The 27,836-nt window shown below is 36.0% G+C and overlaps 1 protein-coding gene across 2 annotated transcripts in view; it reads right to left on the bottom strand.

The window, feature by feature from the left end:
- The window catches only part of LOC110450971 (leucine-rich repeat-containing protein 49-like), an 81,337-nt gene that overhangs the window by 29,464 nt on the left and 24,037 nt on the right, over positions 1-27,836 (bottom strand). For both annotated transcript variants that reach the window (XM_021498785.1, XM_021498786.1), the window contains exon 8: positions 3,843-3,990. In XM_021498785.1, the coding sequence (XP_021354460.1) occupies positions 3,843-3,990 (148 nt within the window). The remainder of the gene's footprint in view (positions 1-3,842; positions 3,991-27,836) is intronic.

Here is a 27,836-nt window from a genome sequence, read left to right as displayed (position 1 = left end):
ATACTTAGTTCCAGTTTCTAATACTTAGTTAAAGTTTCCGATACTTAGTTAGTTACAGTTTTTGATACTTAGTTACAGTTTTTGATACTTAGTTACAGTTTTCGATACTTAGTTACAGTTTTTGGCAGTGGTGCAGGGATCCCTAAGCTGAAGGTGAGTTAGATTATCCACAGCAATACCAGCCATAGGAGTATGTATATATATACTACCCGTCCCCTGAGGGGAAGGATGCTGCCCATAGGGGCCGTGGGATAGGGGACAGAGTACAAGGGTTCGGGGTGGTGGTAGCCGCTGGGAATCACGGCGTTTGTTACTACCTTTGGAAACACGTTATAGGACGCCTGTGGGATAGAGTAAACACACATGTAGCAGATGGGAACTGTTATTATTCTCTGACAGTTACAATGAAAGTCATTTAAAGAGATCATCAGTAAAACCTGTCTAGGCTGACCAACCATAAAACCTGTCTAAACTGACTGTCAGTAAAACCTGTCTGAAATTACCATAAGTAAAATCTGTCTAAGCTGACCATCAGTCAAACTTGTTTAAACTGACCATCAACAAACCCTCTCAAGACTGACCATCAAAAGCAAGTATATTCTTATCTACATTACAGGTGAATACAGATTCTCTTTACAGACTGGATCCTACAGATGAAGGCATGGTTTATATAGGTTCTGATAGTACAGGGTTTGATTTGGACAGGATACAAAGTGAGTGTCATTTTTTAGAAATTATAATAAAGCAACTATTTCTCGCTTGCAATCCAACAAAGCATCAATAGAAAATAATTATCAGCTTAGTAAACATGAACTATCAAAAGTGTCATACTATTCATTAAACACTTCTTAGTTACTTCCCTTTGTTTTATACCGAATGACAGAAATACAAGGTTACTATTTGTCACCAAAAAATCTTTAAATGTTTATTTCTTTTTTCTTATATACTTGAGATAACCTTGAAAGATAAAATTTAATAAGACATGGTCAACAGTAAATTAAAAACAATACTCAAAAATAAGATTGATTAGACCTTTGACCCTAGCTGCGACCGCGACTTTGATGGTGTAGACCTCAGAGCAGTATATCTGTCTGCTCACAGGGTCATCTACGATGTATCTATCAGGGTCATCTACGATGTATCTATCAGGGTCATCTACGATGTATCTATCAGGGTCATCTACGATGTATCTATCAGGGTCATCTATGATGTATCTATCAGGGTTTTATAAAGAAAAGGTTAAGCCAATGGATAAGCATTACAATAACTTGACCTTAAACCCTTTACTTTAACCTCGACATTTGAGACATTGACCTTAGATTCATCACAGCAAGAGGCCCAATGGGCCTGCATCGCTCACCTGGTATTAATCTCACACTTACAGCTACAGGCAGAATATCAGTGTGACCCTGAATGTCAAACAATGACATTAGGTTGAAAGTGGGTCAAGGTCATTCATTTGAACAAATTTGGTAGCCCTGATTGCTACAGGCCAAATATCAGTAACCTGGGCCTTTTGGTAATTGAGAAGAAGTTGTTTGAAGATTTTAAGACATTTGACCCCTGTGACATTGAAAATGGATAAAGGTCATTTATTTAAACAAACTTGGTAGCCCTTTATCCCAGCATGTTACAGGCCAGATCGCATCACCCTAGGCCTCTTGGTTATTCAGAAGAAGTTGTTGAAAAGTTTTAAACATATTTGACCCATGTGACCTTGTATATAAATCAAGGTCATTTATTTGAACAAAATTTGTAGCCCTTCATCCCACCATGTTACTGGCCAAATATCATCACCCTATGCCTCTTGGTTATTCAGAAGAAGTTGTTTAAAGAATTTAACGTATTTGACCCCTGTGACCTTGAAAATGGATGAAGGTCATTTATTTCAACAAACTTGGTAGCCCTTCATCCCAGCATGCTTCTGGCCAAATATCATCACCCTAGGCCTCTTGGTTATTCAGAAGAAGTTGTTGAAANCCCCTGTGACCTTGAATATAAGTCAAGGTCATTTATTTGAACAAACTTGGTAGCCCTTCATCCCAGCATGCTTCTGGCCAAATATCATCACCCTCGGCCTTTTGGTTACTGAGAGGAAGTTGTTTAAAGTAAAATGTTGACGACGGACGGACGACAGACAGACGATGGACAGACGATGGACGCCGCACCATGCCATAAGCTCACTTGGCCCTTTGGCCCAGGTGAGCTAATAAAATCATGATACAAATATAAATGACATTTATTGACCTCTCTTCATTTGATCCGAAGGTGTGGTCGTTGACATTTACTATCTGATACACCTATTGCTCTAGCCAATCAATATGATCCAGGAGTCGACACTAACACTAGTCTGCGAGTCCTGGACTAGTAGATTTCAGCAAGGACTAGTAAATCACCTTACCTAACTGGTCCTAAAATAAGAATACTCCTTTTTAAAATTTAGAAAACTGCTTAAAATAAGATATACTGCATGATAATTGTCAAAATTTTCCTAAAACTTCACCATATTTTTATGGCAGTAGTTATTTTAAGTCCCTGGGACTGTCCCCAACTTTTGATGTTTTGTGCTATAGATCGCGATGTTCCTTATCAGGAAATCTTGGGACTAGTTACATTGAAGAAGGACTAGTAAATAATCTATTCAACTAGTTCTGTGGACTACCAAGCAAAAAAAGTTAGTGTCTAACCCTGATGATGCCATCAAAATTCTAGCTTTTTGAGAACATATGAGAGCATTTGATGAAACACAACCAGAACGTGACCCCAGATGCAATGTTGTCTACCATATTACAAAGGAACAGAGAGAAGATTCAATTTAATTCAGATCGAACAACTCAGTGCTAACAGACAGACGTCCAACTCCATACCGTAGCAAATACATCCTGTTAAACGAACACAAAAACTGTCTGTCCAACAATAAGCCCATGCCTGGTAGTAAGCCTGCGTATCTTAAATACAGTTCAGTAGAAATGATAACAAATGCTATTTCATTTTGCTGCAATAAGCAATAGCCTTACTTTAAGTCGAGAGCTTATGTGCTGGACCCCTGGCCTTACTGCAGGATAAACCTAGTATACTGTTACCAGAATTCCAAAATGAAGTTTACACCTTTCCATACTGCTAAAATAAGGCTATACCAACCCATAAATCAAAGCTTATTGATGACATGTTATAATGTACTAGAATTAATATAAAATATTTGCGGTTAATAAATTACTAAACTAAACTAAAGTTACACCAATTCCGATAAACTCACCGCTACCTTGTTATATAATTAATGTCTATACTACACCAACACCTTAACACAACAGCTACAAGCTTCTGTCAGATAAAGATCTACACTTAATATTGTTTTATAAAAACACAAGTATTCTACATCACTTTTTGTTCAGGTGAAAATGGATGCTGATGTACTGATGCAATGCTCAATAGCCTTTCCTTATGACAATAAAATACACTTCATGAGCTATGTTCTTTAACTAGGATTCATTAACTATATCTGTAAATTCAGCAGACCTTTATCAATACATAACCTTTTGTGTATCTTTTAAATTTATCATTGATTTAATTATCATGTCCAACAGTGTTTTTATGGCTTTCTTATAGTGTGGAACTCTTTTTGAATGGCGTTTCCTTTCAAAGCAAGGTAGCATATACTCTTAAGTCTGTACCCAACAGTAGACAACATCTCAAAGTCTATGACCTGTGCATATTATTTTTTTCTTTTTATCTAAATGGATTTATGATGTAAGTCTAAGAGAACATGTCACTAAACAGGGTAAAAGAATGTTTTTCTTTACTTCAAAATACAGAGTGTTCGGAGACTAAAACATTTGACTGACCGTGACTCGCTTCATGTCGAGCTGTTTGAGCTGCTGCATGTGTCGGAGGACGATCTGTTTGTAGTACTGTTCCTGGGTGATAGGGTTGCCATCCAGAGTAATCTCCGACAGACTGTTGGAGTCGCCCAGACATGCGATGTCCTCGAAACTGTAAAAAAAATAAAAATATATATTTATAATATATTCCTGATGTTTTTAACAAGAACATCTTATACTATGGAAGTCAAGCAGTGAGGGAATTCCCTTCTGTAAATCAGAACTGTTATACTGTATCCATGCTGAAATAAACCTCCTTACCTTTGCCAAAAACTGTCAGTAATTGTTGGAAACTTTTTTACGGCATGACTATAGTTTTAATATATCAATTATGAAAAGAAGAAAAAAACACCTTGCAGGATTTTTCTGAGAAATATATAAAGATGAATCAAACAAAATGTAATCAACGACAGCGTTTAGAAATCAGTGGCAATATCGTTCTAATCAATTCAGCTACCTGGTCAACGTAAGTGTCCTGGCCCAACAGTGCTGCAACTGATGTTGAAACAGAAGTTAAGGGGAGGTAATTGTACATCGAAGAAAACCACAGTGCAGTGGGATAGGGATCCATATATATAATCGGAATCAACCAGAGATGACATTTTGTTGCTGTTCCTGAAAATGTGCTGAACGTCCAATGTTGTTGGAGTTGTCAGTTTATAAGAAATATGACGTTCTCCAAACTGTAGCTGTAGAGGTGATGTTTCTTATGTATTACCGATCTCATATCAATATCTCTGAACATATTCTTCAGGTTGGTAAGTATGGATTATGAAAAGTTAAAGTTCTTTTTACACAACCAATAAGTGGTTCTATGTGACATTTCGATGACTAGTACGGTATGTACACTGTCACCTTCATGAGACAAATGACCAGTGAAGCTTTGCACACAAAGGTGTAAAAATATGTATGAGTTGTCCACAAAATCATTGGCTGTAGGCGTATGTACAATAGTTGTTACCTCGGTCACTTGTCTGATGAAGGTGACAGTGTACATACCGTACTAGACATCCAAACGTCACATAGTAACTCTTATTGGTTGTGTAGAAAGAACTTGTCATAATCAAATCAGTCTCCCTGATGCACACAAATCTATCTTATGCTGAAGAATCCAACAAAGTTTTGAAAGAAAGAAGGCCATTTGGATGGAGGGTGTTTGGGAAACGGGGAGCTTATATCATTAAAATACATTTTCAAAACTGCAACCTGATGGCAGCCATATTGGATTGTAAATTGGCTCAAAAACAAACAATTCTTCAGTACTATTCAATTTATCATTTCAATGTGTCAGTAAAACTGGTTCAATTGAACTTAAGTTTATGTTAAAATGTAAAATGTTAATGGATGACGCCCAATGGACAACGCCTGATGAACAACAGGTAATTGATAGCAAAAGCTCACATGAAAGAACCCTAAAAACTAAATAAAGAATCCCTCGATCATCACATACATCTTAAAGTCAGAGAAAAGATTTTATAAAGACAGAAATTATGAAAGACCCTGTGTAACTTACTATTCTGATGGTTGACAGTCCTTCAACCTGTGTCGATATTTTCTGTAGTGCCACATAATTCTCCTCTGTTATAAATCCAATTTATCTCACAGAACCGAAACTGTTTCTGACACCATATATAACTCGGCAGTATTAGCAGTCAAGTTTTCAGAAAGTGCATCATTAATCCCAATATATTTGCCACATGTAAGCACCTTACTAGGGAAGTCACAATGCAAATTTCAGTTTCTGATTCTGCTGCATATCAATGTAACAATTCTGTTGCCGCATGATTTTTTTTAAAATTTCAATGTGTGTGTGTCACTGACAGGGAAGTAATCCCAGTAAACATGTCTAAAATCAATTTTTATACGCAATGTAAATTATAAAAAGAAAATTAAAAAAATTGGTTGTTCCTACTTCAAAATCACAACAGGATAGAATCGATGCTGTGCGTTTCAATGTCTCACCACAGTAAATATATATCCATGTTCTACCTTAAAAAAATCATGACATATACTGTATGCTGAGCATAAGACTGTCCACTTCCAGTAGGTTAAAGTATCAAGCTGTTTGGTGGTAAATACAACACTAAAAACTCTATTATATACACCTGTTTATTTATAAACAGTCACAAACGGTCTGAAACACGAAAAGAGAAGTCAAAGCGTTTTCATTGCAGTGAGCTTTCCCTATCTATCTTCACATCTTGTATACAACTCCTGATTTCTTTGTGAAAAAAAAGACTTTCTAAAGGTCTAGGTGTGATATGGCGACTCAACAACATTACACGAGATCTCCATATGTTGATTGAACGGCACATGCTGTTAGATCCTTGCATTCACTTAACATTTCCAATTCACTCAAGAAAGTCCTGTACGCATAAAATACGCATTTCCCTCAAACGGCTGGATTAGAATCCAAAAGGCTGTACTTCGTACTGAAATACAGGTCGGAAATATTTTGAAGTGTTTGAATTAGTTTTAAGAATATTTACACAAATGCCAAAGTCAATCCCTTACCACTGAATGATTAACTTGCCATGCAGTATCGTATCATGTCATATCCTCGCTGTGGTTTAAATAGTGGAAGAGCTTATGTCACTTTTCATAACTATATTGTCAATATTCATATGGACTTGTATATCAAACTTCAAGCTGTCAAAACAGATTTCCTTAGAAAGGAAGAAATGCAATATTTCAGTCAATCAATATTGAACAGAAAAAATCCCTAACACTGTTCTGAAACTCCTCAATCCAAAATGTTGTTACAAATATCACGCAAATGTTCAATTTGTGTATTAATTCTTAGAAGACGAAAATGTTGTAATAACTACAATAACAATTTAACACTCTCCATCAGGTACTGCTGTCATTAGTTATAAATAATTTATCTGTATCCGCAAGATATAACGATAAAACATTCAACCCAAATCTGTAACTCAAGGTATAGAAATAAGTTTACCTGACAAACAGGATTACTCATAAGACTGGTCTCAAATGCCACATTGTTTTAAATAAGATACAGGATTTTAAAAGCACTTTTTGATCCCAGACGTCAATCTCCTTGACAATTTTCCTTTATCCCCCACAAATATCTTTGGACACATAAATCCTATTTGTCTGTCACTTAGGGCGGCCCTGGTTTCATAAATAATGTCGGTCTGAAAACTGTTGTGTCAACACTGAATGATCTATAAAAAACAAAGAGAAACTAGATTCAATGACACATGTTTCCTTATTTGAATGCTTCCTGTTTGTAGAAACATTTGGTTGACATTTTGATAATAAAAATGTCTTTACTAAAGATAATTGTCACAATTATTTTACAATTATTACAAAGCACCACGAAAGTTGTGTAAAAGTCATTATAACACAATAACTTCGGCCCAGCGTTACAAGTGTCGTGGTTAAAAGTAACCCACTTCTTGTCCTGTTTCAATTTTACGGAAACAATAAAGACAGAAACATCTATGTTTTTTGTAGAATTTCCTCAATTTGTGGTCATGAAACAGACCACATCAACTAAACTGTTCTTTGCACTTTTGTTCTGACATCTTTAAGAACACTGTAATTATTAGAAACACTGTATGTGTCCACAAAAACTGTCGCAATATTGAACCGTTCCCTGATATTTACAGTCGACAACCGTATACACCAATTGGTATCCTAGATTACAGATCACAGAAGAATGAAGGGACGAAAAAGGAGCATGGCGTCTGATTCCGTGCCAAAATCAATGCTGAATCGCTCAAAAAGCCTGTATGTTGTTTTATGTTATAGCCTGTCTTTGTAGCGAAGTTGAACATTTAATATCCATATTCTGAATAAACTCTCTTCAATACAGGCCAGGTGAATTAATTATGTATGGCCAAACACAGAACTTTCAATCAGCCTCTCAGTAGTGAGAACTTCAAACAACGTCCAGTACTTAAATTCACCTCCACTGTCACTATTAACTGGAGTTTGAGTGTTAAAGCCGATAGTCTTATTGACAAGTCCTTGGTACACTTCTGGTTTAAAAGCATAATTTTCAATAACTATTTTAAGCTTCGAGATTTTTTTCCTTTGACAACTTCCACTTAAACAGTTCCCCTGTTTCAAGTGGAACTCGGATTAACTGTCGACCGAAAGCGATCCAGTATTTCATCACACTGCAGTTCATAAGTCTATCTTGTTATTATTTAGAATTTCTGTTTAAGTAAATATTTCACACGCAGCAGGTAATCTATAGCCATGTTGACCTTACGGATGGTCAAGTGTCCAATAGAAATGCAGATAGACACAAGTGTCCGCTATTACTGTCCGAGACAGACATAAAGTGTCCACTTTAGTCCGTATAGAGCAGCCTAAACAAACACTATATTCAATGGCAGTGTTTAAGTCCATCTCTAAAAAACACAAGAGAACGTGAAAATGACCCAAAGGCCGATCCTTGTGTACAGTCGAAGTTACAATTGTTTGTTGTTTAAGCCCGGCCCATTCCTTAGCCCAATACTGTTGTATAATCATGACACTTGCTCAATTTGAGCTTAAATCTACACATAACGGCTATATATCTATATCAAGTCAATTATATCTCTAAAACATGGAGAGGTAGATATTACTTAAGTAATTTAAATATCATAACGACGTCTTCAAATAATTCTGTCTATTATCATTTTAATGTATTTATCAACCTGACTTTGGAAAGTACCTTTGCAGTATATCGTCATTCGAATCATTATATATATACTCGTATCATTATATTTCAACTCGTATAATTTTCATTAAATAATATTATAAGGGGATTGACAGCAAAATGAAGTTATTGACAGCTTGTAAATGACATGAATAAGAATCACCTATCTTTTATATAAAAATTCTTTAATAAGATTTATGTCTTGGGAGTAATTGCATTTGGAATTTCGATTTTTTAAACGTCTGTCATTTGCTATCATGTCTTACAGCACAAAGCGATAGCTTATTAAGTGAATAAAGGCTAAAAAAAAATTGAAAGTGAAGAATTTCAAATGACACTTATTATACTTTAATGAGGTCCATATAGAGGTTTAATAACCACTCTCCAAAGCCGTGTTATTGACCTAGGAATATCATTCCATGAACCAGGCTGATCAAAGTACATATACTTTAAAATTAAAAATTAATGGACAAAGAGAACCATGATAAATACACACATGTCCATGAATTATTATCATAAAAAAACATTTCTAAGTCAAAGCTGATAAAAGGTGCAAATTTATTATGTTTGCTTTTGGTTTCAATGTGAACGACCATAATTTATGTTTGGTCGGTATTAAATCTAAATAATGACAAATCTTCGTAGAAAAATTCAACAAAAATCAATCTTTCAAGTGTTTGTCATAGAGAATTTATACAGTTTTTAAAAGATTCAATTAATTTCTATTAAAGAATACTCAGATAGTTGTATTTGAAATGAGATATAGAATACACCATTCTAAGAATCTTCAAAAATGTAAAGATACCACCACTTCAAAGACTGTGTCTGAACGAAAATAAATCTGTTTAATGTTCTTCCTAATAACACTGGTAAAACCTTTCAATATTTGTAAACATTTCAGATCAAATTCTTTCATTATATTTCTTACCTTATGATAAACAGGTGTAAAAGTTACCTCAAAGTTACCAAGATTTCAACTCCTACTACAAATCTCGGCTGAACAGACACTATGATGTATCTCAACATGTATAGGTCAAATACAGCATGTCCATACTTCTTAAATAAAACCTGTGTTTCTATAAACAAACACATTTAACAGGAAAATAGCAATGGACGATATCAATAATAGGCTACAAATGAAAAATACCTACGTGATTAATTCATATCTGGGAAACACCCAACAGATACAAACAACAGTACTCACGGAACAGCAATGTAAATAACGGGGCACACGCGAAAAGAAAACTCGACAAACAGTAATATCAGTTTACAACGAACCCCTGGGGATCTAAGAATTTAGTTAACTATTGTCAAAATTATATAGTTATGAGTCAATTTCTTTCTAAGGCACAAAAAGTTCAATTTTCCTGTAAAGAAGAAATTGTAACCAGTGTTAAAAGTGGCCGTATTTTACTGTACATGTGTGGTATATATCTATTTGTACTTTTATAATTTACTTTTCAAGACAAAATAAAGTTTAGTTGATGGCTTATCAGCAGTATAAATTTCACAGGGAAGCATTGCCTCATTATAGTATTCTGTTTATTATCAGTGACATATTAGGTTTCATGGTGAAATAGATATTTCTTTCAAAGAAACAAACGTTTGAATTATTTTTCAAAATATACTCACCAATCAGGTAGCAGCTTTTATGAAACTATTGAAATACCACAGATTATGTCATCAACATCAATGTCTCTCTGTAAATTGCAGTTTGATAAATGGTCCATGATTTAATTAAATCAGCAACAAGTGTTTGCCTATATTTATATTTATAAAGTACAATATTTAATTGGGTCTTGATAAATAACCAGTTTCCTATGAAAAGTGTTGTTTTTTTTTAGTAAAAGATGTGTCAGTCATTTTGACGATTTTATAGAAATAATGATCCTTTAGCTTGCGTTGCTGTCACTTTATTGAACACTGTTTACATGTTATTAACATTTATTGTTGATAAGATATGAAACTCTATGAGATCAATACTGCCTAACTTTGATAATCTACCAGAGTAAAGAAAATATCGATAAAATCATAAGTATCAATAAAGTAAATAAAGCACATCTCCGCCCAACAAACTAACCATGGGGTATCAAATTCTTGTGGTACCAAACTGGTCAAATCTCCCCGCTACATTTCAACCCCCATTCTCTTCTGATGGAACAACAATTTCACCGACTTGGACCGATCTATTAATGTTTATAGTGGGGACAGCACAAAAGTCGAAATATTAACGATCTTATCTTTTCTCTATATTTGTTCAACAAAATAAAACCCACATTTGAATACAAATTGTTTGCCTACATTTTCAATACTGAGTACCTAAAAAAATGAAAACACTTTCATTTCAATTTACTCATCAAAAGCTTGGCAGTCTCAATGTGAAAATGATGTAATCTAACAAACTAATGAGGGTTAATTAAATTATTGATAGATTTTTTCGGAGCTTAACGCAATGGCCTATTCATTATGTAATAATGTTTATTTAGCCCAAGGATCAACATGCCTGTTCTCATTTTTTCACTTTTTTTAATGCATAAAAGTTTCTTTTCATTCCACAGTAATCTGGAATCACTAATTTCGGCCCACACAATGTCCGTGTCAGTCTTCGTGGTTACACACACCTGCCGACACAAACAAACCGGGGTACTGTCCTAACCGATTACTTCGGATATAGGAGGCAAGGTGAGATAACTCTGACATCGACAGGTTATAAACTGTCAATACTTTTAATGAAAAATATGGACTGCAGTACAGTTGGTGACAGAAAATAGGACAACAGGACAATGAGAAATATGGACTGGTCCTATGATTGGTGTCGGACAACAGGACCATGGGAAATATGGACTGGTCCTATGATTGGTGTCGGACAACAGGACAATGGGAAATATGGACTGGTCCTTTGATTGATGTCCGACAACAGGACCATGGAAAATATGGATTGGTCCTATGATTGATGTCGGACAAGAGGACCATGGGAAATATGGACTGGTCTTATGATTGATGTCCGACAACAGGACCATGGGAAATATGGACTGGTTCTATGATTGATGTCCGACAACAGGACCATGGGAAATATGGACTGGTCCTATGATTGATGTCGGACAAGAGGACCATGGGAAATATGGACTGGTCTTATGATTGATGTCCGACAACAGGACCATGCGAAATATGGACTGGTCTGGTCTTAAGTGTCAGAAGAGCAGTTGGTGCTGAAGAGGAATTTATAAAAGCTCTTAGCTTGCTTTCCAATCCTTCTGAGTTACATGTATTTTATAACCATGTGTCATTGTTGAATGAAATACTGTTTAAACTAAATTAGGACCATGGCAAATATGGACTAGTCTTATACTCGGTGTTGGACATTAGGACCATGGAAGTTATTCATCATCCAGTTAATGTCAGAAGTAGTACTATAGTTTAAATCCATCAATCCAGTCTATTTCTGTCCTCTTATAGAATTAATACTCAATGAATGACAATTACTGTTTACAGTTTCAATTAAGAGTACCCCTCCCCCTTATCAGGTTTCAACAGTAATCAAAAGGCAAAAATTATACTTACTTTATTTTTGAATGTTACCAAAGATATGGTTTGTATCGAAAGAAGAAAAAAAACAATGGAGTATATCCTTCAGACTTTCCAATACAATTGACAAATTCTCTTTGCCATTTTTTTTTTTAACATTTTCAAAACTTACTGTACAAACAATCTTGCGACAGAAAGATAAATAGAAGAATATCATCTAGTATGTGTGGGTAAATTCATGTTGACCTTGATAGAAACACGTATTACACAACCTCAGGATTGCAAACAAAAACAAGATCCCATTTTATATGATTTTTATAAAACAAGCTTCATTAAGTGTCATGAGAATCAGAAGGAAATGTAATGAGTTAAGATTCTTTTTCTACGATAGGTTCAATCAAAACAGGTCTATTCACACATTTTGTAATTATTTACACTGGAAAAATTAAAGGAAAACACAACTTAAAGTTTTGCCTCGGATTTGTGATGTCTTTGTGTCATTCCTCATGTCATCATACAGTGTATGTGGTGTTATATGTTATGTATCATCAATATAAGTGACAGTACTTCTGTATCAGGACAGGAAAAATGCACGAACAGACCAGGATTTGAAACCAGAACCCTCCAAACTCTATACAGATGCTCTACCAAATCGGCTACCTGGTCGCTGGTAAATGACCTCAACGTGTTTCATTACATTCCTCCCTCTTTTTTCAAAGTCTTCGCCCACATAGACAGCACCGTTTACAACCCTTCGCCCACATAGACAGCACCATTTACAACCCTTCACCCACATAGACAGCACCATTTACAACCCTTCGCCCACATAGACAGCACCATTTACAACCCTTCGCCCACATAGACAGCACCATTTACAACCCTTTGCCCACATTATAAAACAGCACCATTTACAAACACTGGTTCAGCAATGGAATGCATCTTTTTAACATTCATGATGGTATTCAACAAAGTTCTGCTTGAACATTTTCTCAGAATATTTGGTAGTGCAGGAATAGAACTAAATTGCATTTCTATGTTCATAACGCCAAAAAAGATGCAATTCAAACGTTGTATTGATGTCTTAAACAAGGAAAATATTTTTTTTATCAGTCAATGGCCTGTATAGCTCACCTAGATATCTAAGCAACCATGGCAAAACATTCTCCAAATGAGATCCAAGGGAATATGCCAGACCCCAAGGCCAATCCTTGTAGCATATCTGTATTAGATTTTTCATGCCCAGCAATTTTATGTATGGTTATGGGGTGGGGATCTCAACTGTTTCCAAGCTGTGACTCAGAAACTAGGTCCCTAGGGTTGTGGCCAGACCCCAGGATCTATTCTAATATCATGACTGCATTTGTCTCTTTTTGCCAAGCATTTGTATATATAGTTTTGGGGTGGGGGTCTAAACCGTTTCAAAGTTATGACCCATGGGTTAAGTCTGCAAGGGTTGGGCAGACCCTGGGGTCAATTATAATATCATGACTGCATTCGTCTCTTTATGCCCAGCATTTGTATATATAGTTTTGGGGTGGGGATCTTAACCATTTTGAAGTTATGGCCCAGGGAATATGTCTCCAAGGGTGGGGCCAGACCCTAGGGACATCCTGGAAGCAAATGTGCATTCTTCTCTTTATACACAGCAATTGTATATATGGTTATATGGTGGGGATCTCAACCATTTCCAAGTAATAAACTTTGTTTGGCCCCACCCCTTAGCCCAGGGGATCAGCCCAACCATTTGTACAATTTTGAATCCCTGCCTCCAATGAATGCTTCCGACCAAATATGATCGATATCCATGGCATAGTTCTACAGAAGAAGTCGTTTATAGCAATATAGCCAAAATGCCCCCTTTAGGCTCCGCCCTCAGCTCCCTGGGGGGTCAGCCCAACCTTTTGTACAATTTTGAATCCCCACCACCTTGGGATGCTTCCAGGCAAATATGGTTGATATCCATCTCTTAGTTCCAAAGGAGAAGTCGCTTAAAGTAATATAGCCAAATTGCCCCCTTTTTGCCCCGCCCCTCAGCCCCCTGGGGGGTCAGCCCCACCATTTGCACAATTTTGAATCCCCACCACCAAGGATGCTTCCAATCAAATATGCTTGATATCCATCTCTTAGTTCCAGTGGAGAAGTCGCTTAAAGCAATATAGCCAAAAATTGCCCCCTTTTTGCCCCACCCCTCAGCCCCCGGGGGGGTCAGCCCAATCAGTTGAATGAAATTGTTGACGGACGACAGACGACGGACGCCACGGTATGGCATAATTAAGCTCACCTTGGTCCTTCATACCAGGTGAGCTTACAATCTGTTTGACTAAATAGTGGAACAGCATTTTTACAGGAACAAGGTGCTGTTTTCTAATGAAACCATTTCTGCCGGACATTGTCAATATGAAACTTTTCAAGTTTTTGCAAAAATTCTAATTTGACACATCACAACATGATTGGTCCCTGCGATTACTCCCAACAGTGTGACAGAAAGACAAAAACACTTTCAGAGAGGAAACGGTCCTGTGTAATAGTTCCTTGTGTTACACTTTCATAACAAGATGGCGAGTTGGTAGGTCTATTAAGAAACTGTAAAACAGAAATATCGATGATTGTTAGAATACTTACATGTCTGCAATACGATGAAATTTGAGTTGGAAATATTTCTTGTTTTTTCCCAATCCACTGGGCATATGTCTAGAATCCATGTTTGCTTAATGTCAACGTTGGCATAGAAAGCTGAACACAGGGCATGTTCATTTCGTGAACACAAATTGTGGATAGTTAAAGTTGACATCCATAATATTCCTACATTTTTAATTTATATCCTGGTATTGAAGCATCTAAATCCTTTTATCATTGATCACCTATTGCAGTACCCTATCCATTTCAAACAGACGTGTGATCATGATCAATAACCTTCTAATGGCCGCCTGCATTAGTGGCACTTTAAAATGTCATTAGTTAAGTAATCGGAAAAGCCAATGAATGAGAAATTCAGCCTAGTCAGCCTTTGAACCCTCTTTATGCCATAATAAACCTAATGATTAAACCGATGAAAAATTTGCAAAGATAGCAATTCATTTAAATCCATGCTGGCTCAATTTATAGATTAATGTTCCAGTTTTCACAGAATTAATTACATCTTTTCCTGAAATTTCACAAAACACTATGAAGCTAACTATTCTCAAACACCTTTGTGAGATCATCACAGCAGCGAAATTGCGAAATTGTTTTCCGATAATTTTCTAATAGACAATAGAAGACTTCATCACAAAGAAATGCATCTATATATATATACCCATCATGTTTAGTCTGGGTCATAAATGAATGGTTGACCGCTGTATCCGTCAATTTTGTCCACGGAAATTCTGTGTCCAGCAAATATTTGTCAGCATTATTGGAGAAAACCTGGTAAACACATCTCCAATAAGTTAATTTACCCCACAATGTAAACAAAGAAGTCTGGGTAAGACAAAAGCTTTACAGCCTGGTAACACAGCGATTCCAATGCAATGCTGACAGTCCATCAGGTAATTCAAACAGAGTTTAAAGGCCGCCATGTAAGGTATTCCTGGGAATTAAAACTCCCTGTACAGAATGTTATCCTTGATGAGTTAAAAATTCCTCCTCCAGAATTGCTATCCTAATGTGGTCAATTAAAACTCACTCATACAAAATCTTTATCCTTGAGGAGTTTTCAGTAAAACCAGTGGTCCTTCTTGAAGTAAGAAATCATTCAAAGGGGATTTTTAAACCATGTTACACAAATTCTCTTCCTTTTCTAAATTGTGAATAATTTGTCATCAAAAGTTGACATTTTGATGTCATGGACGTCCGATCATAGACCATAATTTTATTCTTTGCACACCTTCATGGTCAATTTATCTCCAAAATAGTCTTCCACAAGAAACAAATATCTAAGACACACAGTGTGTCCCTTAATCCACTAAGATATAAAACTAAAAGTGAAGACACACTCGCATCTGAAGAGCTATCAAAAATTCTTCAAAAATATCTCATTAAAAACTTGTTAACGTAGACTAATTTCTTACAGGTTATATACAACCTGGCTTCCATTGTCAGAATAAAACAATAGCAATCTACGAATAATCCATGTAATCAAATACGACAGGAAATATTTTACGAGTTATAAATAATCCCAGGTCCACGTTCCTGGTATCCCTTCTTCACCTGGGCCTGCAATAGTCTCTAACCCACGTCACATATACTCTCTGAGTTAATCCTAATTGAATGATCATCTTCAATAAATCCTGCACTTGAATGTTGAGAAGGTTTTTTGCTGGTATATAATAAAGCTATTGAGGGCATTAAACTGTATCTGGGATATGAGCTATAGTACAGAGACATTTATAAAGTCCTCCCTATTGACTGTGGCCCACTGCGTATGCGATTATTTACACGGCAGTGCTGTTGTACGGCACCGTCGATGATATGTATACATCCTTTATAGTCTAATGTGATTTATATATAAAATAAAATTTAAAAAATTCAAGAACTACATTCAGAAATAATTCTGTCAAGTCTTTTTAAATCTGCTATGATCCATGCACTATAAAACTCAAGTCTCCATACATAAAAAAAATATATTTAAGGGTCCTGTTTATTATGAGATTGATGGAGACTGCTGTTGAGCAACTGTCTACAAAAAAACATTTGATATCCTGAAATAGGATACAGAGTAATGCAAGTATCTAAACACAACCTATAGGGTTGATGTTTAAAACTAGTCTTTCAATTTCTGTTCACTTTGACACCATCTAGACGTATAGATTAAAGACTGATTTGGTAATGATTCCCGGTGTTTGCTCACGATTAAAGGGTTTTGCAGTTTTTTTATTTACAGCGTCATTTAATCCTAGGAAGGGACAATACCAGACGGTAATTTACAGCTGATCTGTATGAAAAGTAAGATTAAACGGTAAAAGATCAGGTATCTGGAACTTTTCTGTCAGATTGAACCATTATATAGTCATTATAAAGGACTACAATAAAATTCTTCCCAATAACAATTTATCTGTATCGTACCCGGTGACCTTGTGGAGAGATTTGACAACACATACACTATATTCTCAGTAGTAACAATGATTAATAACTGTAATCTTTATCCCAATACACCAGCGACTCTCTTTCACCATGTCTTGCATATAGTTGCTTGAATTCGCACGGCTAATAGTTTTGCGGTTGTCCCGATTAAAATTAGATCACCAGGGATTAAATTACCCGTAACATGGCCAGATATATATATAAATACATATTCACCGATATTATAATCCAAGGTTTTAATATTTGCTGCCTATTTAATTCTGCACTATCTTCGGTAACTGCGAATACAGTGAAACTAAATCCCCCACAAATATGACCAGCTGTACAGTATTTGTGTCACCACTCTCAACCGATAGAAACAGCAGCCACTTAGGTCTAACAATACATATGTTTTCTGGTATGAAAGCTCGAAGTGTTTTCATTGATTGAAAAATGGCTTCACAATGTTTTAATTGCAACATCACCATTAAAATTGGTTTGGTTTGTTTGTGTTTTACGTCCTATTAACAGCTACTGTAATTTAAGGACGTGCCAGGTTTTGGTGGTGGTGGAAAGCCAGAGTTCCTAGAGAAAAAACACCGACCTGTGGCCAGTACCCGGTGACTGCCCCACATAGGCCTCTAACTCGCGACCCAGTGGTGGAGGGCTAGTGGTAACAGAATGTCAGACGCATTGACCACTTGGCCACCTCGGCCCCCATGATTAAAATGGCGTTACACTGTGTCGTCATGACTTGTAGAAATGTCTTCTCAATTAGAAAATGGAATCATGCATTTGTTACTGCTTATATCAAAACTGATAGAATGTACTGGTAGATTCTCCTGTACAAAACTGATAGAATGTACTGGTAGATTCTCCTGTAGAAAACTCACGATGGTTGGATATTGAGTTTGTGTATTCTACATTATATTAAGTATATATTGTGTTTTTCGGTAATCTTAGGTCTTTTGAAAATTGCAAAATTACCTGGATTAAGATAACAAGAGGCCCAGAGGGCCTACATCGCTCACCTGAATATGTTTAAAATGATTGGTATGAAGTAAAGATAAAGCACTCCATGGTAGGTGCTGTAAGTACATATGAAATTTCAGAAAGATCCATCCAGTACTTGAGATATAGCGAGAACAAACTTCAAACAGAGCCCCACCCCTATGCCCCTAAGGGGTCATACCCACCGTTTATACAAAATTGAGTCCCCTTGGCCCAAGGATGATCCAGACTAAATAAGGATAAAATCCCTTAATCCCTATGGTAGAAGAAGGATTATAAATGTGTTACCTCTATTTCCCCCATTGGGTCCTGTCCCTCAGCCCCCAGGGGGGCCAGACCCACCATTTATACAAAATTTGGTCCCCTTCTCCAAGAATGCTTCTGACCAAATATGGAACAAATCCTTTCATTCCTACAGAAGAAAAAGGGTTTTAAAGAATTTAGTATATTTCCCCCATTGGGCCGAGCCCCTCAGCCCCCAGGGGGGTCAGACCCACCATTTATACAAAATTTGTTCCCCTTCCCCCAAGGATGCTTAAATTCTGACCAAATTTGGTCAAAATCTACTTGTCCTAAACGGCCAAGTAGCGTTTTAAAGGAAAAGTTGACGGATGGACGACAGATGCTGCGGTATGGCATAAGCTCATCATGGTCCTTCGGACCAGGTGACCTAAAAACCTATCATCATTCATTTTAAATCCTGATATTTCAGATGCTTGGAAGTGCATTTAATTTAAGAACCAAGTGTGCTTCGAAGTAGGGCATACAGTGAAATAACAGTGAAGATACAAGATGCAAGAAGATTTATTTAGTGTCGTATCAGTTATAACTGTAGAGCTATTTACCACAAAAATACAAGATCACAAATACTATATCGAGCTATTTACCACAAAAATACAAGATCACAAATACTATATCAAGCTATTTACCACAAAAATACACGATCACAAATACTATATCAAGCTATTTACCACAAAAATACAAGATCACAAATACTATATCAAGCTATTTACCACAAAAATACACGATCACAAATACTATATCAAGCTATTTACCACAAAAATACACGATCACAAATACTATATCAAGCTATTTACCACAAAAATACAAGATCACAGATACTATATCAAGCTATTTACCACAAAAATACAAGATCACAGATACTATATCAAGCTATTTACCACAAAAATACAAGATCACAAATACTATATCTAGCTATTTACAACAAAAATACAAGATCACAAATACTATATCTAGCTATTTACAACAAAAATACAAGATCACAAATACTATATCTAGCTATTTACAACAAAAATACAAGATCACAAATACTATATCTAGCTATTTACAACAAAAATACAAGATCACAAATACTATATCTAGCTATTTACAACAAAAATACAAGATCACAAATACTATATCTAGCTATTTACCACAAAAATACAAGATCACAAATATTGCAAGACCACAAATACTATATCAAGCTATTTACCACAAAAATACACGATCACAAATACTATATCAAGCTATTTACCACAAAAATACAAGATCACAGATACTATATCAAGCTATTTACCACAAAAATACAAGATCACAAATACTATATCAAGCTATTTTGGCAAACATGTAGGTGAAGTCGACTTCATGATTAGCAATCGTTGTACTGGTTGTTTATATTTGAAATATATACATAGATCTTCTGCACACACAGCCAGACTTACATGTAACCTACAGAAGGATGTAACCATCAAGGTTAAACAAACAATGGCCTCGTGTATCAGAACTTATCATTGATCACGAATTAATTAATAAAAGGTCACCACCAAATCTAAAGATCTGACTTTTAAACAATACGAAAATATTTAAATGACAGAATTTCAGGTCAAACAAACTTCTGGCCTGCGAGACAGGTGGTGTGTATGTTATATTCTCTGCGTGTTTAAGACCCTCATATATGTCTGTCATATCAAATATCGCTACCTCGGTTAGACGATGACATTCAGTTCAATACGAGATATATAGGTACAATTGCCGATCATAGGGAAGTATTCCTCAGGGGTATAATGTCGGTATAATTACTGGTCTTAGAGTCACTGATTCTTCAAGGATATCACCCTCATAAAGTCATTATTATCATAAAACACCAATAAGCTTTATAAGTATAGATTTATAATATAATGTACTTATATTAAAACCTCTCTATAATGTCATTAGTTGTCAAATGAAATTTTGGCATTATAAAGGGGTTTAGTGAAGGTGGCCTTAGATTCAATGACTCCCCAAGGATATCATCCTCATAAAGCCACTATTATTATCATAAAATACCACAGCTTTATAAGTATAAATTAAAAAGTATAATCCAATTATATCAGACCCCTTTACAATGCCATTAGTTTTTCAGTGAAATTTTAACTTTATAAAGGGTTTTAGTGTAATATCAAGGGAAACAAAATGAAGGTTGTTTAGGAAAAAGGTAATTGAAACATGTCTGGTGCTATGTATGGAGGGACACATATGAAGGAATCCTTAACTTTGGTTTGGTTTGTTTGTGTGTTACGTCCTATTAACAGCTATGGTCATTTAAGGACGTGCCAGGTTTTGGGGGTGGAGGGAAGCCAGTGTTCCCTGACATAAACCACCGACCTATGGCCAGTACCTGCGATCCAGTAGTGGATGGCTGGTGGTAACAGAATGTCAGACAACTTAACCACTTGGCCTCCGCTAAATCGTTAAGTAAACAGGGAAAGAGGAACTTGAACTAAACTGGCAGTATATGAAAAATGGCAAACGGCTGGCCTTACATTATATAGAGATTTTTATATTTTTCTTTGTACTGACATGGTAAGTTTAATTTTTTAATCCTTTCCTGTATTTTAATCTTTAATATGTTTGAAAGTTTGAAAGAAATTAATGTGTCAATTACATCTGTTAATATATAATAGTTGAACTTAATTTCTGATTTTTAATTATCAAACAAAGTGCATTTACATTAAAACCAATTATATCACAAAACACTTCATGTTGCAATTAAGAGATGCTTCTAAAATAATGAAAACATTTTTTTGAAGTATAACATCTTGCTCTAGCAAAATTTTACAAAAATTCTCTAATATTCTCCAGTCTCCCCAGCTGTACAAAGGTTCTCCCAGTGCGACATCAGCATCTTAACATATTGCTGATATTTTTCCTGTTATTACATATTAGTTGTCTACTATTGCTAAGAGGGTACCATAGGACCTGTAAGTCTGACAGAGTTATCTCCCTTGTGTGGTTCAAACATTTTATATACATACAAGTTCCTTGTTATTTCAATAATGATACTGTTTTAAATATTCATTAATACTGCAAAAATGGTTGTTTTTAAAAAAGATAAAAGAAACAGTTAGGAAATGTGTACTTTTCATTCACTTCATAAATGATTGATGAATAACATAAGTCAAAGTTAAAGCTACTAGTATGTCTCAACAGGAAGTTTTCTTAACTTGATTCTACCGAACGGTTGGCAGCACATATTTCATTTGACCTAACATTGATATTGACTTCTTTCAAATCAAATTTTATTTGTCATTTTCAAAAAAAAAAGTTTAACAATGCTATTATTTTTCAAAAGATGATATATATAAATAGTTTCCATATTTTTTATTCATGCTTCACATTTCTGATAAATAGCTACACATTCCCTGAATAGATGAAATAGACATGTATCAGGTATCTATAAATCAGGAAAGAAGGAAACATTTTTATATAAAGGACTCAGTTTGTTAAATCACACACCAGGATTTGTCTGCCACTACAGTAGTAATTCACTAATCTGGGACTTAATTGTTTAATGATAGCTTCATTAGCGAATGCCATCTTATATTAAAATGAATAGTATACAAACATAAAATTTAATCTTGAAAATTAGCATTCTAATTGAGAATCCATTTAAAGTTTTTTTGAGTAACACACTCTTATATATCTGCATTAGAACGGTTCACTATGACTAGAAACATAACGGTTCTACATCCCAGACCCAGACAGATTTAATTAGTTATTCAGTCAAGGTTGAAATCTACACCACATGCGATCTGTTTGCTCAATCTTGGCAATCATTTTAATATCAAATCAATTTAGGATTAAATATATATAGACATTTGAAAGAGAAATTCAGGCTAGAGTACAAAGTCAAAGTAGATAACTTAATTTCTTAATAGGATTCCCACAGCATTACAAACATTTTTACAAGACGGAGTCATGTATTACCTGGAGTCCCACAGCTTAAACATTATTAACCCTTTCACCCCTACGTAACGTTAGTAGACTCTACTATGCATTGATATGGATGAGTCCATTATGATCTACAGTGGTGGAAGGGTTAAAAGATTAAAGGCATCATGTACTTTTGCTGCTTAATTGTGTATAAAATCACAGATTGAACAAATTTGATTTTATAAATGACATTAGTATTGACGTGAACCATAACTTTATATATGTAAACATGGGTAGTACATACGTCGGTTTTCGAATCCCCTATACTGCTCAAACACCATTGGTTAAGAGCTTTACAAGCGATGCTTCAGTTAACATTGCATTACGGGTTTCAAATCTAAAACTTACGTACAAGCAAGCCCTATACCATCTGAATGAAATGTCAGAAGTGTCAAAAGCGTTTCTTTGATGCAACAAAAGTCTATGTGTCAACTGGAATGTGATTCTATATCCGTCCATGTGAAAGTTTCAAGTGTGTGTCGGTCTAACTGAATTGAGGCGGTGTTAAAATCAAATTTGGTCCAGATGAAAAAATTGATTAATATATCACTTATTGAGATGTGGAATATAAAAGTTAACGGACCACAAATTGTTTTTTAAAACATACAAACCTTGTAATCTGATACAGAAATTCTTTCTAAGCTTATGAAGTTTAGATTATTAATTAAGATAGCAGTATTAATAGATGGCCACTCATAAACAGTTTCTCAAAACAAGATTATGAAATTACTTAACCAAATTACATTTAAGGTAGAGATGACCACTGCTCTGAAGGATCTCCAACAAAGAAGAGTTCCAAATTGTATGACATCATTAACTATAGCAAAGAGTACTATACAAAAGAGATATCTACTACAATACCCTTTTTTCACTTTTTTTTCAGGAATTTGATCCGCAAACCTCCTTGACTGTTAATATAAAGCAGGAAGCTTACCCATTGTACAGCTACTAGTCATCATACTTGTAATGTAATGATTATTTTCAAGTTACTGGAAATTATATCAAAATGATTCCTATTAAGGCCAGCAACCTACAATTACCTTTGTATGAATAAAGAGAAAATAACACAAATTTAACAGTAAAATCCCTTTTTTTTTAAGGCCTATATACAGTTGATAAATTGGTGGGACTCTCTTCCTAAAGCAACGCTAATATCACAAATATTCTCTGTGTATCCTAAAGCAATGCTAATATCACAAATATCTTCTGTGTATCCTAATGCAATGGTAATATCACAAACATCCTCTGTGTATCCTAAAGCAATGCTAATATCACAAACATCCTCTGTGTATCCTAAAGCAATGCTAATATCACAAACATCCTCTGTGTATCCTAAAGCAATGCTTATATCACAAATATCTTCTGTGTATCCTAAAGCAATGCTAATATCACAAATATCCTCTGTGTTTCCAATTATAAACATTTTCTTATAACAAAAACAGCAACATTTCAAATCCACGTCTTCATAAACAGACACTTGTTTCAAAATCACAAGTGACTTTATGTATTTTGTGTGTTAAGAAATGAAACAGTGGGTTCTTTGAAGTTTAAATAAGAAAGTGTTTGTTAAGACTTTGAATGAATACTACCTGTTCTTTGTATAGATTTTTTAACAGTAACTTCACTTTGTGAATTCATTATGAACCAGAAACATGGAATACATTAAATACAGTAGCTGAACAGCAAGTAAAACTACAGTTCAGTGGTTAATATAATCTTCCCCTTAACCTTGAGGGTGTGACAGAAAAAACGCAACACAAAATCATACACTAGGGGGCCACAGAGAAATCATACACTAGGGGGTCACAGAGAAATCATACACTAGGGGGTCACAGAGAAATCATACACTAGGGGGTCACAGAGAAATCATACACTAGGGGGTCACAGAGAAATCATACACTAGGGGGTCACAGAGAAATCATACACTAGGGGGTCACAGAGAAATCATACACTAGGGGGTCACAGAGAAATCATACACTAGGGGGTCACAGAGAAATCATACACTAGGGGGTCACAGAGAAATCATACACTAGGGGGTCACAGAGAAATCATACACTAGGGGGTCACAGAGAAATCATACACTAGGGGGTCACAGAGAAATCATACACTAGGGGGTCACAGAGAAATCATACACTAGGGGGTCACAGAGAAATCATACACTAGGGGGTCACAGAGAAATCATACACTAGGGGGTCACAGAGAAATCATACACTAGGGGGTCACAGAGAAATCATACACTAGGGGGTCACAGAGAAATCATACACTAGGGGGTCACAGAGAAATCATACACTAGGGGGTCACAGAGAAATCATACACTAGGGGGTCACAGAGAAATCATACACTAGGGGGTCACAGAGAAATCATACACTAGGGGGTCACAGAGAAATCATACACTAGGGGGTCACAGAGAAATCATACACTAGGGGGTCACAGAGAAATCATACACTAGGGGGTCACAGAGAAATCATACACTAGGGGGTCACAGAGAAATCATACACTAGGGGGTCACAGAGAAATCATACACTAGGGGGTCACAGAGAAATCATACACTAGGGGGTCACAGAGAAATCATACACTAGGGGGTCACAGAGAAATCATACACTAGGGGGTCACAGAGAAATCATACACTAGGGGGTCACAGAGAAATCATACACTAGGGGGTCACAGAGAAATCATACACTAGGGGGTCACAGAGGAATCATACACTAGGGGGTCACAGAGAAAGCATACACTAGGGGGTCACAGAATAATCATACACTAGGGGGTCACAGAGAAATCATACACTAGGGAGTCACAGAGAAAGCATACACTAGGGGGTCACAGAGAAATCATACACTAGGGGGTCACTGAGAAACCATACACTAGGGGGTCACAGAGAAAGCATACACTAGGGGTCACAGAGAAAGAATACACTAGGGGGGCACAGAGAAAGCATATACTAGGGGGTCACAGAGCACTCATACACTAGGGAGGCACAGAGAAATCATACACTAAGGGGTCACTGAGAAACCATACACTAGGGGGTCTCAGAGGAATCATAAACTAAGGGGTCACAGAGGAATCATACACTAGGGGGTCACAGAGGAATCATAAACTAAGGGGTCACTGAGAAATCATACACTAGGGAGTCACAGAGAAAGCATACACTAGGGGGTCACAGAGAAATCATACACTAGGGAGTCACAGAGAACGCATACACTAGGGGGTCACAGAGAAAGCATACACTAGGGGGTCACTGAGAAATCATACACTAGGGAATCACAGAGAAATCATACACTAGGGGGTCACAGAAGAATCATACACTAGGGGGCCACTGAGAAATCATACACTAGGGGTCACAGAGAAATCATACACTAGAGGGGTCACAGAGGAATCATACACTAGGGTGCCACTGAGAAATCATACACTAGGGGGTCACAGAGAAATCATACACTCGGGGTCACAGAGAAATCATAAACTAAGGGGTCACAGAGGAATCATACATTAGGGGGTCACAGAAAAATCATACACTAGGGGGTCACAGAGGAATCATACACTAGGGGGTCACAGAAGAATCATACATTAGGGGGTCACAGAAAAATCATACACTAGGGGGTCACAGAGAAATCATACACTAGGGGGTCACAGAGAAATTATACACTAGGGGGTCACAGAGGAATCATACACTAGGGGGTCACAGAGGAATCATACACTAGGGGGTCACAGAGATGAAAGACGGTATAAAACTTTATCAAATATGACAATTTCAGAAACAAGGTTAAGTAACCTTCAACATTTCAGTATAAACAATACTAGAACACTGTAGTGCAGTATCAGTAAATTATATGTAAAATTAAACCTTAACGAGGACAATATGTTATTCTTACCCTTTTAAAATTGGAATATTTTTATTCACAAAAATATTTTTATTTATATCTCTATATATAATGATTCCATACACAAACAAAATAAACATTTCTACCTCATATTGTATGAATTATTTACTTATAGTATATATCCTATTTTTGATAAATCCAAGATTATTTATAAATAAGTAGACTTATTTTTGGTATACAAACATTCTGTATAGTTTATGTGTGATACATATATCAAGTTACTTTGGACCAGGTGTGCTTTAAAATTTAAATCACTGTTCCGACCTGACAAAATTGGATATAACTTGTCATCAATGTAGAGTAATCAATATTGTTCACGGCCTCCGTCTTGGGGTGTAATACGCCAGTGTTTGTATAGGCCTATCACTAACAGATAGCTATCATTAGGTTCCTTTAATGTAGTCCACCCTACCCCTCCCACTATTTACACCCAAACAACCGATCTGATCTTCTGACACCGATTCGACCTTCTTCAAACATCTAATACCGTTAAATTACAAGTTTTTATTACATTGTCAGGATACAGAGGGGTTTCTGGGCTTCTTAAAAACCCTGTTGCCTTTAAATTTTCTTTAAAATCATGTAAACTCCCCAATTTTTACCCGCTTGGAACCCCCTAGGAGATTTGGCCCCCTCCCCCCATTACATTGACCCAAAAACAAGATAACAGTAACAGATTATTTTTAAAACACGTAATTTAAATTTGATGTTTGACACTTTTATACATAATAAATACGGATATATCTGTAATACAATTATGTAGCTTGTAAGTTGTCACATCCTATCCAGGCCCATCAGCCTACCTGAATATTATGCACTTGAACTCAATTTGCTAAATCTCTCATCAGCTTCATTGTTAATGGTAAATCATTCACAGACAGGTATATATAGATATTATTCAAACATTCTTGCTACTAAAGGGTTATTTTTTCAATTCAAACAAGAGGCCTATGGGCCTGAACAGTTATGCACCTAGCTTGACGGGGACATTTTAGTGCATCCTGCTCCGTACAACAAAGAACCTTAACCTTTTCACCCCTCTGTAACTTCAGTAGACTCTACCATGCTTTGACCTGGATAAGTCCATAATGGTTTGCAGTGATGAAAGGGTTAATGTGATTAGTCCAAGTACTTTTGGGCAAAAATTGCAGTATGTCTATTTATAGTAACAGTACCCTTACATTAGATCCGGTGACCTTAAATGCTATTAACTAAAGAATATGAAGCAAGCATCCTCTTGTTCCCGAGTATGACAGTCAACAATATACTGGTACAGTGAAGAAGTTTTTTGAACAGCAAATTAAGTCTTGACAATGATGACATCACAAAAGAGACAAGAGGCCCATGGGCCTTAACGGTCACCTGATATATTTATACAGAGAGTTGATTTTGTTTTTAACATGAACAGAAATATTATTCAAAGTGACAAAAAACAATAAAACCACCTTACTCAATATCTAGCATACAGATTTCAGACTAAAAAGGATTTGAAACTAGCACCTCTGATTCTTAACAAGGAAAATGAAGAAATTTTAGCACACTGACTCCTTTGAGCCCCACCCTACAGCCCTTGGGGGTAGGGCT

This window comes from Mizuhopecten yessoensis, unplaced genomic scaffold (genome assembly GCF_002113885.1).
Source record: "Mizuhopecten yessoensis strain PY_sf001 unplaced genomic scaffold, ASM211388v2 scaffold5575, whole genome shotgun sequence".
In the NCBI taxonomy this organism is placed as follows: domain Eukaryota; kingdom Metazoa; phylum Mollusca; class Bivalvia; order Pectinida; family Pectinidae; genus Mizuhopecten; species Mizuhopecten yessoensis.
The sequence above is the reverse complement of the archived record's forward strand: the minus strand, read 5'-3'. Positions and strand labels throughout refer to the sequence as shown.